Here is a 14028-nt window from a genome sequence, read left to right as displayed (position 1 = left end):
TGTGATATAGAATGATCATATATATATATGCGTGTGTGTGTGTGTTTATCAGTGAAGAATGAATTCTGTATGCTACAGCTTTGAGACGATTCTGTCTGAAATACAAACAAACACTAGAAGCACAGTTAGCACAAGGGTGTAACACAAGTTATCTAATGGGCGCTCTAATCTCACTGTGTTTAGCTGGGTAAACTTATGTCGTTTTGGGTAAGTACATAAATTTGAAACTGCTCTGTTTGTTAAACCTCCCGTAATTGTTGTTTTGGGCAAGTGTTTTTTCTATTTTCTTTTGCTAAATATCAATACGTCTATCCGCACATCCTATAATAATTTTCACTATCACGTAAGCGCTTGGGATCTTTTGACCATCATGCAACCACCGCTTCTTGCTATTCAAAGGACAGAGAACTTGAAAAGCATGTAGGGCCAGAGATACCTCTCACATGACTTCATCGGATGTTAATTTATAGTTTTTTGAGGAAGCACAACCATACTGCGCTCAGCATGATTATATTAAGTATCACCATTAAGCTTCACGGTCAAAGGCTCAAAGCCAAACACCTCCGTTAAGAACTCTTCCATCAAAGGAGAATGTTACGGATCAGCCTCAACCCGAGCATGGAGAGTGGCTGAGAATGAGGACGAATGTGTAATATTAGGTGCATCGAGAGTCTTATTTAGATGTATTGAAGTTATTTACAAGATAACGAGAAGTTGGTCAGCAGAAAATGGTTTGACAACCATCTCCCCATGGTTTTCATTTCTCTCAAAAAAAAAAAAAAAAAAAAAGAATAAGAAGAAGTCAACGTCTTTTCAAAACTATTTGCAAACAATTTTATCTCCCCCTTGTTTTTATTTCTCTCAAAAAAAATAAAAATTAGTTAACGTCTTTTCAAAATTATTAGCAAACAATTTTGTTCACTTTTTTCCCATAAAAAATTCAACCTTATTTGTATTTTATACCATAGCAATTACTTCTTATTAATATTCAAACAAAAAAATTCATAACAAAACTCCTTATCAAAATGGTTTTTGAGAAAGAGAGAGAGGCCACCTGGAAAATGACTAAAATGGGTTTTTAAAGCTGAATTAGACTCCATTAAACCAAAAGTGATTTATAAAAAAATAATAATAATAATAATTAAAAAAAAAAAGGGGGATTATCTTTGGGGAAGGAAGGAGCCCAATAGAAGGGATAACTGGGCCCGGAAGCTCAACATCGTCCTCTCGTAGTTCGTAATCCCATGACAACGCCCATTCGTGCCTCCTGTTCCTTCCCCCCCCCCCAACCTTTTCTTGGCCTTTCAGTTTCCATTATATTCAAAGCACGCTTTTCACACACTTGACCTCGAAAGAAAACTAAAGCTCACCTCTGACAAGCACTGGACAAACAGGGAATCCCAGCCTCTGTTCATATTCATTCAATCATTCTCTTCTGCATTCATCCTGATCAGCGTGACTCATTTCTACAGTACATACATTTACTCAACAAAGCTCTACGTTTTCTTGGCTTATTTGCGCTTTTACCTGATCTTAAGGTTTGTGTTTGATTCTTTTATCTGGATCTGATGCTGTTACACCTAACCATAAATCACAGTTTCTCTGAATGCGTCGCCGACCATCTCTTTTTCTTTTTCATTTTAAATCATTGTTTGACCGTTACTGATACCATTTTCATATAATTAGCTTCCTCTGTATGAGTTGGATTTTTGGTATTTTTTTACTCTCTCTCTCTCTCTGGCGTGTTATGAATTGGGAAATGATTGTGGGCTCTGATTTTGTTTAGTTCATTTGTGGGGCTCCTCTTCAGGAATATATGATGTATTTTTGTGTATTTTATATAGATGAATGTGTGGGGTAAGTCATGCCCAAGACTGTTAATAATTTGAGATTTGGAGACTTACCCACGTTCTCTTTTGTTTTCATTCTCGTTCTTATGCTCAGAGTAAATGTTCTTTCATTTTTGTTTATTCCCATTATACGATAATCGATGGACTTTTGCGCCAGTTTTTTATTTTCTCTAATCGTAATCTTTCATTGTGTTATGGTTTCATAAGCATAGATGCATTGTGACTGATCGTACCCGCTGAGGGCCAAGCCGGAATTTTTTCAGTATAATGGTGCTTGGGCTGAGATCAAAGAGTCGAAAAAGTGTTTCATTTCAGGTTGATTACCTTATCCATGTACAGGAGGTCAAGCCATGGCCCCAGTCACAGACTTTGAAATCTGCTCAGTCTGTGGTGGTTCAGTGGGAAAATGGTGATAGGAATTCTGGGTCCTTTACTTGTGGTGTTGGGGATGGGAGGATTGGAATCGGCGAGTCTTTCAGGCTTCCGGTTACTTTATGGAGGGAAGCATCCAAAAAGACCGCAACCCGCGCGAGTTTTCTGAAGAACAGCTTAGAGTTTTACTTGTATGAGCCTCGGAAGGACAGGGCAGTGAAAGGTCAACTCTTAGGGTCGGCTGCGATAAATCTTGCAGATCATGGAGTCATCAAGGAAACCATAACCATAAGTGCTAAAGTGAACTGCAAACGGAGTTTTAAGAGCTCGGTGCAACCAGTTCTTTATGTTAACATTCAACCTCTTGATAGAGATAGTTCCGGCTCATCACCAAAGGGCAGCTTGTCAAAGGAAGTGTCACTGGACAAAAGCGAATCCTTTTCAGGATTGGCCAATGAAGAGAATGATGAGGAAGCTGAGATTGCATCTTTTACTGATGATGATGAAGACGTTGATGAAGATTTTTCATCACATTCATCACGAACCATTGCATCTTCTGCTTTTGAGACTACAGGGTGTTCACCACCTCAAAGAGACCAGGTGCTCAATATCATTACTTTCTTATCATTCTCACTGAATGTATCAAAAATGTTATCCCCTTTTTGTATGAATTGTTTTCTCTGTTGCATTGAGCATCTTTATTTGTGTCATCCACAAAATATTTTAGCTTTTTTTGGCTGCTTGAAATTGAAGTGGAATAGGAATTTCAGTTCTACATGATTTGAAATTCCTGGCGTTATTGTATAATTATTGGAATTAATATTTGTGTAAGTTTATGCCTGCATGATTATGTTTTTCTTGACTAGTTTTGGCTCAGTTGGATGCAAAGTTCAAACGTAAATGGATGTGCCTGTTCTGAGTTGATGAATTTCTTCAAGTTGTACTGTCTTTAAGTTACTTATAAGACGACTAATGTATCTTTTGTTAGCCTGTGATGCTCTCATGCCACTTTAGCCATAGGCCTGGAAAATATGTATGGATTTAGGTCACCCAGTTGCATAAGTTTCATAAGAGAAATGTGTAAATGATTCGTTGCATTCATCCAAATTCATTTTTACATTGGTGTAATACTTCTGAACTTAGGAAATGGTGGAGTCAATGGACTGCAGCTCTAGATCTGCCTGTGTGCTGTGCTGATGATGTCAGGAGGAACCAATCTGATTGTTTGTCTTTATTTTGTCCTAGCAGATTTAGTTGTGTAGTTTTGGGTACTTGAACAGCCATTTGTCATTAAATTGCAGAACAAATCAGCATCAGCAAAGGATAACAGAGAAAGTGTTAATGTTGGGATTCTGGAAGACAGAGAGAAAAAGGAGCTGCAACAAAATGGACAGGAAGAACAGATCTTAGGGGTGAAGAAACATCATGTAGAAGAAGACAAACTAGTTGGTAAATTATCAGAAGACGCTGCCCGTAAGCAAGTCAAATTAAGGAATGATACTCTTTCATTCAGCAGGAATTCACTTGGACTTCAGGAAAGTGTTCCTAAAACTAATAAACTAAAGCATGTGAAGTCTGTTCAGTTCCCTTTCAACTCTGTCAATAGCAGTGAGATTTTAAGCACCAGTCAGCTCACGGGACAGGGAAACAATATTAATGTTCCAGAAGCTGCTAGTGCCCCGAGTCATTCAAATACTGAAAGTATAGCAACAAGAAATGGCTTTTCTGATGGCAAAGTCGAATTAGAATCTAAAATTGAAATGCTTGAGGAAGAGTTGCGGAAAGCTGCTTCTGTTGAGCTTGCCCTTTATTCAGTGGTTACTGAAAGTAAAGCAACAATAAATGACTTTTCTGATGGCAAAGTCGAATTAGAATCTAAAATTGAAATGCTTGAGGAAGAGTTGCAGGAAGCTGCTGCTGTCGAGGTTGCCCTTTATTCAGTGGTTGCTGAGCATGGGAGTTCTGCCACCAAGGTCCATGCTCCGGCTCGGCGTCTTTCTAGGTTCTATCTTCATGCTTGTAAAGCGAGGTCCCCAGCTAATAGGGCAAGTGCAGCTAGAGCTGCTGTTTCAGGATTAGTTTTGGTTGCTAAAGCATGTGGAAATGATGTTCCGAGGTATGAACAAACCCACTTTTTAGAATTTTTAAAGCATTTGCAAATGATGTTGCATTATTAATTTGGCAGATTTTAAATGCTGATATTTCCATCATAGAGAAAATCGATCTTGTTTTGCAAATTGTCAAAATTGGAAGCCCAGTTAGCTGAAGCTAAGGACAATTAGCTGTCTTTTTAGTGATACATATTACTCATGCCAGGCTTTCTAGTTCAACACAGAAACCTTCAGGGAAATTTTTTTGCCTTCGTTAAACAGGTTGACTTTCTGGTTGTCAAACTCAATTGTGTTGAGGGCAATCGTCAGCCAGGCTGTTGAGAAATTGCAACTATCTGCTGGACCAAACATTGATGGTAGTGGTGGTGGGAATGGGTTGGGTGAGACGTCTTCCCTGAAGCGGCACGAGTCATCTCTTCATGAGGAACAGAAAAATAGTACAGTGCAATATTTTGATGACTGGGAGGACCCACAGACATATATAGTTGCGTTGGAAAATGTTGAGGCTTGGATCTTCAACCGAATCATTGAGTCTGTGTGGTGGCAGGTCAAATTCTCTCTCTTTCTCTCTGCCGTTGCTTCTGCTAAGTTCTTTCACATTGAATTTTTTTATAATAGTTCATGGCTAATTTCATTTGCTGTTTCGGTGATTCAGACTCTGACTCCACATATGCAGCCTGCTGCTGCTAAGAGCTCAGGCTCAAGGAAAACCCATGCAAGGAGATATGGTTTAGGTGATCAGGAGCAGGGGAACTTCTCGATAGATCTTTGGAAAAAGGCTTTTAAGGATGCTTGTGAAAGGCTTTGTCCTCTTCGAGCTGGAGGGCATGAGTGTGGCTGCTTGCCTTTGCTCGCAAAATTGGTATGTTAATGCATTGAAAATTCCTCAAATAGGTATACAGGAATGAGATTCTTAAATGGTACACTTTTAGTTTGTGTATCAAAATGGAAAAGCCAAGTTGTGAATGTGTATGATCATGTGATAGTTAAACAGAGGGGAGGTACATTTCCTTAGAAACCCTGAAGTTGATGAATCCATTCTGGTGGTTGATTTATTCTTGACTAGATACATGAACATTAAAATTAATCAATTGGAGGGTATGTTCATGGTAATCTCTGTCACTGAATCTTTGTAAGTTACCTGCATATGCAGGATATTTGGAATCAATACCTGCTCTAGCCACCTTAGCAACCTATATTTCTTTTTCCCTGATAACATACACATTCTTATGTACTTGACCAGTTACGAGCCCATTATTACTTAAGCGTGTCTAGATCATGTGCCTAGGGCTGCTGGGCCTAGTGGCGTGGCGTAAGTGCTGAAAAACAAAAGACATTGGGAATTCAAAACTCCTTGAACACTAATTAAAACAGCCAGAGTCTTTAGTGGATTCTCAGGGCTAGGGTTCTTATATTAGCCCCCCCCCCCCCCCCCCCACCCTCCCAAAAAAAAAGGGTTTTTTTTTTTTCTTCAGAACATTTTTTTTGTCTACTGTGAATTTTGAGATAATTTTTACAATTTTGGAAATGCAATCTGGCAGAAAATATGTGCTATTTCTTTTGTATTTCTAGGTAATGGAGCAGTTAGTGTGTAGACTAGATGTGGCAATGTTCAATGCTATTCTTCGTAAATCAGCTGAAGAGATGCCGACAGATCCTGTTTCTGATCCTATTAGTGATTCTAAGGTTCTCCCCATTCCCGCTGGAAAATCAAGCTTTGGGTCTGGTGTGCAGCTAAAAAATGCTGTGAGTAATTTTTTCAGTGGGATACTTTGATATCATCATTTTTTCACCTTTCTCATTCTTATCTCTGAGAATTTAGCTGTTTTTATCTGCTTCAGTCCTTTTGGATGATTTTATGGGCCCTGAGAAATTAAATGCTCATTGACACTATATCTCACATACTTTTTTCCACTTGTTAGAATATGATTAGGGCTGTACACCGACTCCGACGGAGTCGAAAATGCCTCTTTCGGTTTCCCCCTCGTCGAAACAGTCGGAAATCCTCCGACGGAGATGATTTCCGAGCCGCCTTCACCTCCGAAAAGCCAAAGTCGGTCAGAACAGTCGGAGTTGTACTCGGCTCGAAAACTTCACGAATGTTGACGAAGAATCGAAGATCTGTTCGTCTTCATTGAAGAAGACGAACAGATTCATCTTCGTCTTCATTGAAGAAGACGAACAGATTCATCTTCGTCTTCATTGAAGAAGACGAACAGATTCATCTTCGTCTCTTCGTCTTTGACAAGCGAAGACGAACACATAATGGCATTGGCGCAGCCAGAAGGAGACGAGATGATTTGTCTTTGTGTCGAATGGTGCAACAAGAAAGTTCGAGAGAGAGAGAGAGAGCTGACGCTGCTGACCAAAGGTCCAAATGGCGCTGCTTAGGCCAGGACTTGGTGTTTCGTAATTGTATTTTTTTTCTTTTTTTTTTAAAAAAAAAAAAATCAGGTCGGGTAGGAAATTATTGGAAAATCTATTGGGCTTTCAATTTCTGACCCAACTTTTGTCGGAATTGAAAAATGGCTTCCGACATCCAACATTCCAACTTGTCCTCTATTGGAAGCCAACCTGGTCGGGTCAGAATCAAGTCGGGGAAGGGTCAGAAGTTGGGTGGACGGTTTTTGCCCACCCCTAAATATGATGGCAAAGAGTGGACGGTTTATTCTTTGGCCAAAAAAATAATAATAATAATAATAATAATAAATAAATAAATAAATATATTTTGATTATTATAACTTTTTTTTTGGATGAATAATTAATTATTATAACTTTTGGGTGCTTTATACCCTTTTCGTGAGCCTGTGACCATGTTTCTTCAGTAGCTACATGTTGGACATCAGAAATGAATAGATTAAAAGATGTATAATGTCACTGCAGAGAAGCCTTTTTTTTGGGGGTTACTACACAACCTGTCTATTTTAAATTTTGCAAGAGGAGTCCACTTTGATAACACTTTTGCCACCTTATCATTGATGGTATGCAAAAATTATCTTAATATTGGTCTTCCATCGTAGGTTTACAAGAAAATTTCTCCTTTAAAGTTTGCTACTTTTCAGCTTCACTTCGGAGTCGCTTTAAACTGCATTGCTGTTTTGAGTTATATTCCATTTGGATATGCATGAACTTTCACATTCATGATTATGTTGAAGGTTTTCAAATATGTCTTCTGGACTTCCTCCAAAAGAATGAGAGCAAAACATAGCCTCAAGCTCTATTATTATGAAGGAATCAGCGATTCTTTGTACTCTTGATTAGAGTTTATTGCTCTCTTGTATTTGTGCTTTCAGATAGGGAACTGGTCAAGATGGCTTACGGATTTATTTGGCATTGACGATAGCGATGCTTGTGAAGATGAGAATAAACTTGATGGTGACAAGAAACCCGAATGCGAGACATCCTTCAAGGCTTTCCATCTCCTTAATGCATTGAGTGATCTCATGATGCTTCCTTTTGAAATGCTTGGGGATAGGTCCACAAGAAAAGAGGTCAAATCCTGCAACGTCAACACTTTCAGTTGATTTTCATTCTCCCTGTTCTTTTGCTTCACTTTTCTTGGGGAACAATTACCCTATTCACTGTTAAAATTTTAATATATGTAGGTATGCCCCAAATTTGGTGCATCATTGATCAAGGGGGTTCTTAACAATTTTGTCCCCGATGAGTTTTGCCCAGACCCAATTCCAGCGGCTGTTCTTGAGGCCCTGGATTCTGAGGTTAGTACATCCCTTTGTTTGCCTCCCCTCTTAGTTTTTCTCCTTCATTCCTGCTAAGATTACATGGGTTTCATTTCTTCCTCTCTTAATTTTCATGTGATTGGTTACTACAGAATCTAACTAACAACGAGTTTGCATGGAACTCACTGTATTAGCCTTGATTTCCTTCTGCTTGGTTTTATATTGATTTAGGACCTTCTTGAGGCTGAGGAAGATACTATCACAAGCTTTCCATGCACTGCTGCTCCAACAGTCTATCAACCACCTCCAGCAGCTTCACTAACAGGCATCATAGGAGAGGTTGGAAGTCAATCTATGATGAACGGATCGTCAGTGCTTCGAAAAGCGTACACAAGTGACAATGAGCTTGACGAGTTGGATTCACCCATAACTTCCATTGTCGTAGACAACTTCCGGGTTTCTTCTACTTCAGCAAGACCCAACTTGATGCCGAAGAAAGGCAGTGGTCGAAAGGTTGTCAGGTATCAACTTTTGCGGGAAGTATGGAGAGATGGTTAATAGTCTTGTTTCTTTCATCTACTTCTCTCTCACCGATGTATGTATGTATGTATGTATATTGAGATCTAGTGTATCTTGATCCCATGAGAGTTACTGAGTACCATAACTAAAATTTCACCAGCATTTGCAAATCATGCATGAGTCTGGACAAGCTGGCTCGCCGTCATTGGGTTATTTTAGCTAGGACAGTATGATGGGATAGTCTTGAGTTGCACGGACAAATAGCCCATGTTCTATCTGAGCCCAATCACAATACAACTTTAGGCAACATTCGCTATATGTGTTCTAGAGGGATAAGGATCCCCTCAAGTTTTCTGTCCGAATTTTCAAATTCGGAAGGTGATTGTGAAGGAGCATTTATAGAGCTTACCTGACCAAATAAAATTTGGACTACCTAACTACTTATCCGATCAGGTGAGTCCCATAAGTTCTCAAATTTGGGTAGAGACTAGATGAAGATGATATATGCTAGCAACTACTTATCCCCAAATGTTTGAATTGCACGCATGCAATTTGGGCATTCCTACCAAGAAGGGGATGTAGTGTAGGGACCAACTTGCTTCAGCAGATGAACTTGGATTAGGATCCTGTCAAATTGTTTACCCTTATATGAGAGAACTCAAACAGGTGGCTGTGATAAACCACTTATGGAACTTACCTAACCAAATAAAAATTGGACTGTCCAGCCACTTATCCGGTCTTATCCAGTCAAGTGGGTTCCATAATGGTATTTCATAATCATCTGTCTGAATTTTCTCAAATTCGAACAAATAATTTGAAATAATCTTGATAAGATGAACCTATACTCCTGGCTGCCTGGTACATGCGGGCTCCCTTTATGTGAAATTGTTTGAATTATGTGCAACTCAAATAGTCTAATTCTAGGGTTCCGATCTCGTGCAATATTATTGTTATGCTACATGGTGAATTACACAACAAATTCATAAATATATGAGGCTAGAGAAGAAATATAGAGGGATAACTAATGAAACGACCGTTCTTTTCGATCATACCTTGCAAGACCACTATTTCTTCTTGTTATATTTTTTTTTTTCAAAGAAAAGAAAAGGTGTATTCGTTGCCAGAATCATACCGCACTAGTTTTTGATAATTGGCATTATCAATTAAATTCTTTCAGCCGCAACTCATTTAACCGAGATTATCTTTCATAGCGTTTTCTATTGAAATTCTTTTATCAATATATGTATTGCTCAGAAATAAATAAATAAAGCAATAGGTTGAGCTTTGCCACGTCATGCCATCAGTTTCTTTGCTCAATCACGACTTACAATTAAGCAGAAGCTGCATGCTTAAAATGCTAAATTGGCTGCAAACCCGAACACTGTTTTCTTCTTGTTGGGAAACAAGCGAGGCCTCTCACCAGACATGTATGTATATGTTACGTGCTTAATTACTCAAACACATAACGGATAAGTATGGGTAGTTCGAGGAACCTTAATACCTCCCAAATCAATTCAAGAGTTGAATATTAATAATCTTTGCTTACCTTTATTTATCAACCCAATAGGTTTATATAGAATTACAAAGAAATGCGATAAACATAAACTACTCCCATATGGATAGAGATGTATCCTATGACTATCCTATCACTAACAACTATTAATAAAGATAATACTCAACTACTTAGGGATAACATACTATCATTTTATCCCTACTTAAAGATAGACTCTACTAGATAAATAATAACTAAATAACAAAGATATAATAATAACCAAATAACAAAGAAACATGATTGCTTGTGAACTCTTTTGTTCCCATCTGGTACGTAATAGTATATGCGTAGATAATGTACTTAATTAGGATAATATTGTATGCATTCTTCTATGTTGCAGATTTTGTAGATCCTTGTTTCGGAAAAGTACAAGAGTAATGTAAACAAAACATAACCAGTATTGCCTCTCAATTTGTTTGTATGGAGTATTTGCGAATTATGCATGCGCAAGTTCTAAAAGCAAGTCGTCTCTGAATATTAGTTTTTTTTTTTTGCTGAAATGGTACATATAGGATTCAGATCCCGTAAAATAAGGTCGTCTATTGCCCTTAATTCTCATCCATACATAAAAAAGAGATAAGCCGACTTGCATGCGTAATAATTCCAATTATTTCTGAGCCCAAAATCTTAATCCAAATCCACTAAATCACATGCCCACCGGTTTCTATATATAGAGGATTAGCCAGTCTACTAAGGAGATTGGTCTGACCCACTGGTTTACCTAACGTTTTCCCATGTGTAGTTTTCGTCGTTGATTAATGATTCGGTTAATTTCATTGTCAGGCTACGTGGCGACTTGGCCAACAAGTAATGAAGGCTATTAATTAATATATATATATATATATATATATACACTAAGCTAGCTTTGGAAGAGGAAAAATACAAACGTTGGACTGAGAGAGAGCTAAACGACAAATCTATTCCTTTCAAGTTTCAATCATGCATATGCTTGCAAGACAAGTTTCCAATTTGTTATTTCGTTTTTCAAATGAACAAGTCAAAATTGTGTTAGCTGTTTGTTATACCAACAAACACTCACCTAACAAGTAATGTTAAAAAAAAAAAGACTTATATTTTTCTTGACGTATCTTTTAAAATTACGGATTTGATTCATACACAACACCATCACAACAACTCTTTACATGAGGGTGGACCCTAGTGTGTGGGGTCCACCCCATGTGAAGGGTTGGTGTTATAAATTTAACATTTTTCTTAAAATTATTATTGGATCAAAATTTAATAGTAATCTATCATACATCTTATGATAATTTTAAAAATTACATTAATTTTGAGATGACTCAAAAGTGACACAAGTCTTCCTTTTAGCATTACTCATCACCTGACATTCGACGTAATGATGTTTAATTAAGACAGGAGAGGAGATTGGGCGACTTATTATGAAACATAATTGCATGATGTTCGTGGCTGTTACTGTTAGGGATAAGGATGGATAAGATCATGAGAGGGAGTTTTGTGGTATTCTCGTACTCCAAGCGGAGAATTCTTTCACTCAAACAATCCCCTTAACCGTGTGGGTTTCCTCTATCCTTGAGAGCTTAATTTTGATGACTGCCAGGGCCCAGAATCATATATATATTAATTGCATCAGTTGTTGATGATTTGCACTTGCTTCAGGGTGATTCTTTAAGCTGCTACATAACCGAGCTAGGTAGGCTTTCATAACTTCTGTTCATTCAAATTCTTTTGTCTATCTGGTTATGTATTTTGTTAGCTAGCTAGCGTGTAAGTGGACCAACCCTTTTTTTTTTTGTTCTTTTTTGATAAATGAGCATTTTCTATTAACAAATGAAAACAATTACACACAGACCAGCAAAAATTCTGGCTCTCACTTGCCAAAAGATGACTTTGAGAATCTGTTCCTCTGTTTTAGGAGTACAACCATGTTTCAGATCATTCCTAACATATTGATTATATTTCTTTGCGTTCTTTCTCTCCTTTTTTACGCTCTTTATTAAATCATGGCATATTTCAAGAGTTTAAACTAATAAGAAATGATTAATTGAATTATTTAACACTCCACAAATGGGCTTTTTGGGACGTACAGACTGGTGGGCTTAATTGGGAAGTTGCTTGATGGGATGGCAGAGACGGATGAAGTTGCAGATGTTTCAATTGAAGTGTCTAACTTAGATAGAATTTTAGCCTCTTCCATCACTAAAAGGCTTTGCCATGACTCACCGTCCTTAGTAGAGAGTAGCATTTTCAGAGTCCCCCAGAAACTTCGCCGGCGTAACGAGAATGTTTATGATCCTAACATAGTCTCCATTGGCCCTTATCACCGTGGCACTAAAAGACTAGCCCCCATGGAAGAGATAAAAATGTGGTACCTAGGATCCCTCCTCGAACGGTTTCCACCACCTCCAGAGGGAACTTTGGAGCACATTGTTGAAAGTATTAGAAGGTTACAGAAGCGTGCGCGTGATCATTATGCCGACCCATTCAGTCTAAACGACGAAAAATTCATAGAAATGATGGTCGTTGATGGTTGCTTTCTGATTGAGCTCTTTCGAAAAGAGGCTTACGTAGTACCAAGACACAGAGATGACCCCATATTTAACACGTCCTGGATGTATGAAAATCTGTATCATGACGTGATTTTGTTGGAAAACCAAATTCCTTGGTTTATTCTCCAGCGCTTGTTTGAGCTAACCGACGTAACCGTAGCCGTCAGCGAACAAGAACCCCATTTTCTAGCGAAGCTTGTTCTCAAATTCTTTGAGACGATGATGTTGACGACAGTGCCAGCTGAATACAGACCAAATGATCGTGAAGTTAAGCATATACTTGACTTACTGCACAGCTGCTTACTTTCCACCTCCGGTCGTAGAAGGCCTGAAAACACAAACCTGCAACTCTTTCCTCCGGTGACAGATCTCTTACAGGCTGGAGTCGTATTCAAGAAGGGATCTCCAGACGACATTTTGAACATTAAGTTCAGCAAAGGGGTGTTTGAAATCCCTCCCATAAAAGTCAGAGGGAATTCAGAATCTTTGTTCCGAAATCTCATAGCGTATGAGCAATGTGACCGCCATTGCAGGGATCAGTTCACGTCTTATGCAGTATTCCTGGATTGCCTCATCAATACCAGCAAGGATGCGGACCTGCTCTGCGATGAAGAGATTGTTGTGCATGCTTTGAGTACAGAAGACGTGTCCAATCTCTTCAACGGGCTGTACAACGACACTCTTATCTCCGAATTCTACTATGGTCGGATAGCTCATGATGTTAACGAGTATTATAGAGATCAATGGCCCAGATGGAGAGCGACCTTGATGCGTGACTATTTCAGTAATCCATGGTCGATCTCTTCCTTCATAGCCGCAATTTTCATACTCATTCTCACCTTCATACAGGCTTTATTTTCCATTCTCTCTTATTAATCTGGCGGTGCTATTGGCCGGTGTTTTAGTTGTTGGTGATTTATACTTTAACATGTCTATTATTTTTACTTTGAGTAATGTTACATTAATTTACAACCATTTTACAACCTTAATTTCCCTGAGACGTGGCAGAAAAAAGTTTACACCCCACTCCTTGTCCGCGCACCCCACCACCAACCGGAGTGGTCGGACCACACAATCTGGTGGCTGCGAGTCATCTAGTGATCGTGGCCACCAAATGGCAAGCAGGAGGTGGCTGCGACCACCTTCAAAGGTATGGGCAAATTTTTTTGAGTTAACGTGACAATTAGGGGATGAAAATGCAGATGCAGATGGGGTTATTAGTAATATCTGCATCCGCATCCGCATAATGCAGTTATCATTTGTAGGTATCTGCAACGGCGTGGTTATTGTGTTATTAAATGCAGTTATTATTCGCTATCCGCATATGCGGTATGGTCATTTTGGATCACTATTTAAATCTATATGCAAGCTTAAATAATGCGGTTATTATTATATGTAAGTTTAAATAAATTAAAGTTT

General features: G+C 38.6%; 2 protein-coding genes across 4 annotated transcripts; both read left to right on the top strand.

Moving 5' to 3' along the window:
* Window positions 1-1272: 1272 nt before the first annotated feature.
* Window positions 1273-8848, top strand: LOC133864901 (uncharacterized). Of its 3 annotated transcripts, none has more exons than XM_062301350.1 (9): window positions 1273-1538; window positions 2063-2822; window positions 3524-4338; window positions 4595-4880; window positions 4989-5195; window positions 5906-6079; window positions 7627-7824; window positions 7939-8052; window positions 8245-8848. In XM_062301350.1, exons 2-9 carry the CDS (start codon window positions 2118-2120, stop codon window positions 8569-8571), a joined length of 2826 nt encoding a protein of 941 aa, XP_062157334.1. In that variant the 5' UTR covers window positions 1273-1538; window positions 2063-2117; the 3' UTR covers window positions 8572-8848. The 3 variants fall into 3 exon arrangements, with proteins under 3 accessions (XP_062157334.1, XP_062157341.1, XP_062157329.1); XM_062301357.1 differs by having other exon boundaries at window positions 2058-2822; XM_062301345.1 differs by lacking the exon at window positions 1273-1538 and having other exon boundaries at window positions 1809-2822.
* A 2620-nt stretch (window positions 8849-11468) lies between these two features.
* Window positions 11469-13598, top strand: LOC133864895 (UPF0481 protein At3g47200-like). Its single transcript, XM_062301331.1, has 2 exons — window positions 11469-11753; window positions 12150-13598. Exon 2 carries the CDS (start codon window positions 12184-12186, stop codon window positions 13483-13485), a length of 1302 nt encoding a protein of 433 aa, XP_062157315.1. The 5' UTR covers window positions 11469-11753; window positions 12150-12183; the 3' UTR covers window positions 13486-13598.
* The last annotated feature ends 430 nt before the right edge of the window (window positions 13599-14028 follow it).

This window comes from Alnus glutinosa, chromosome 1, assembly GCF_958979055.1.
Source record: "Alnus glutinosa chromosome 1, dhAlnGlut1.1, whole genome shotgun sequence".
NCBI classification, from domain to species: domain Eukaryota; kingdom Viridiplantae; phylum Streptophyta; class Magnoliopsida; order Fagales; family Betulaceae; genus Alnus; species Alnus glutinosa.
Note: the sequence above shows the minus strand (reverse complement) of the source record. Positions and strands in the feature narration are given on the sequence as shown.

What these genes read in the sequence shown, in the direction of transcription:
- LOC133864901 (XM_062301350.1), top strand. Translation starts at nt 2,118, where the DNA reads ATGGTGCTTGGGCTGAGATCAAAGAGTCGAAAAAGTGTTTCATTTCAG. An exon ending in TTGAGTCTGTGTGGTGGCAG is followed by an intron (nt 4,881 to 4,988) that starts GTCAAATTCTCT and finishes TCGGTGATTCAG; the next exon opens with ACTCTGACTCCACATATGCA. An exon ending in GTGTGCAGCTAAAAAATGCT is followed by an intron (nt 6,080 to 7,626) that starts GTGAGTAATTTT and finishes TTGTGCTTTCAG; the next exon opens with ATAGGGAACTGGTCAAGATG.
- LOC133864895 (XM_062301331.1), top strand. Translation starts at nt 12,184, where the DNA reads ATGGCAGAGACGGATGAAGTTGCAGATGTTTCAATTGAAGTGTCTAAC.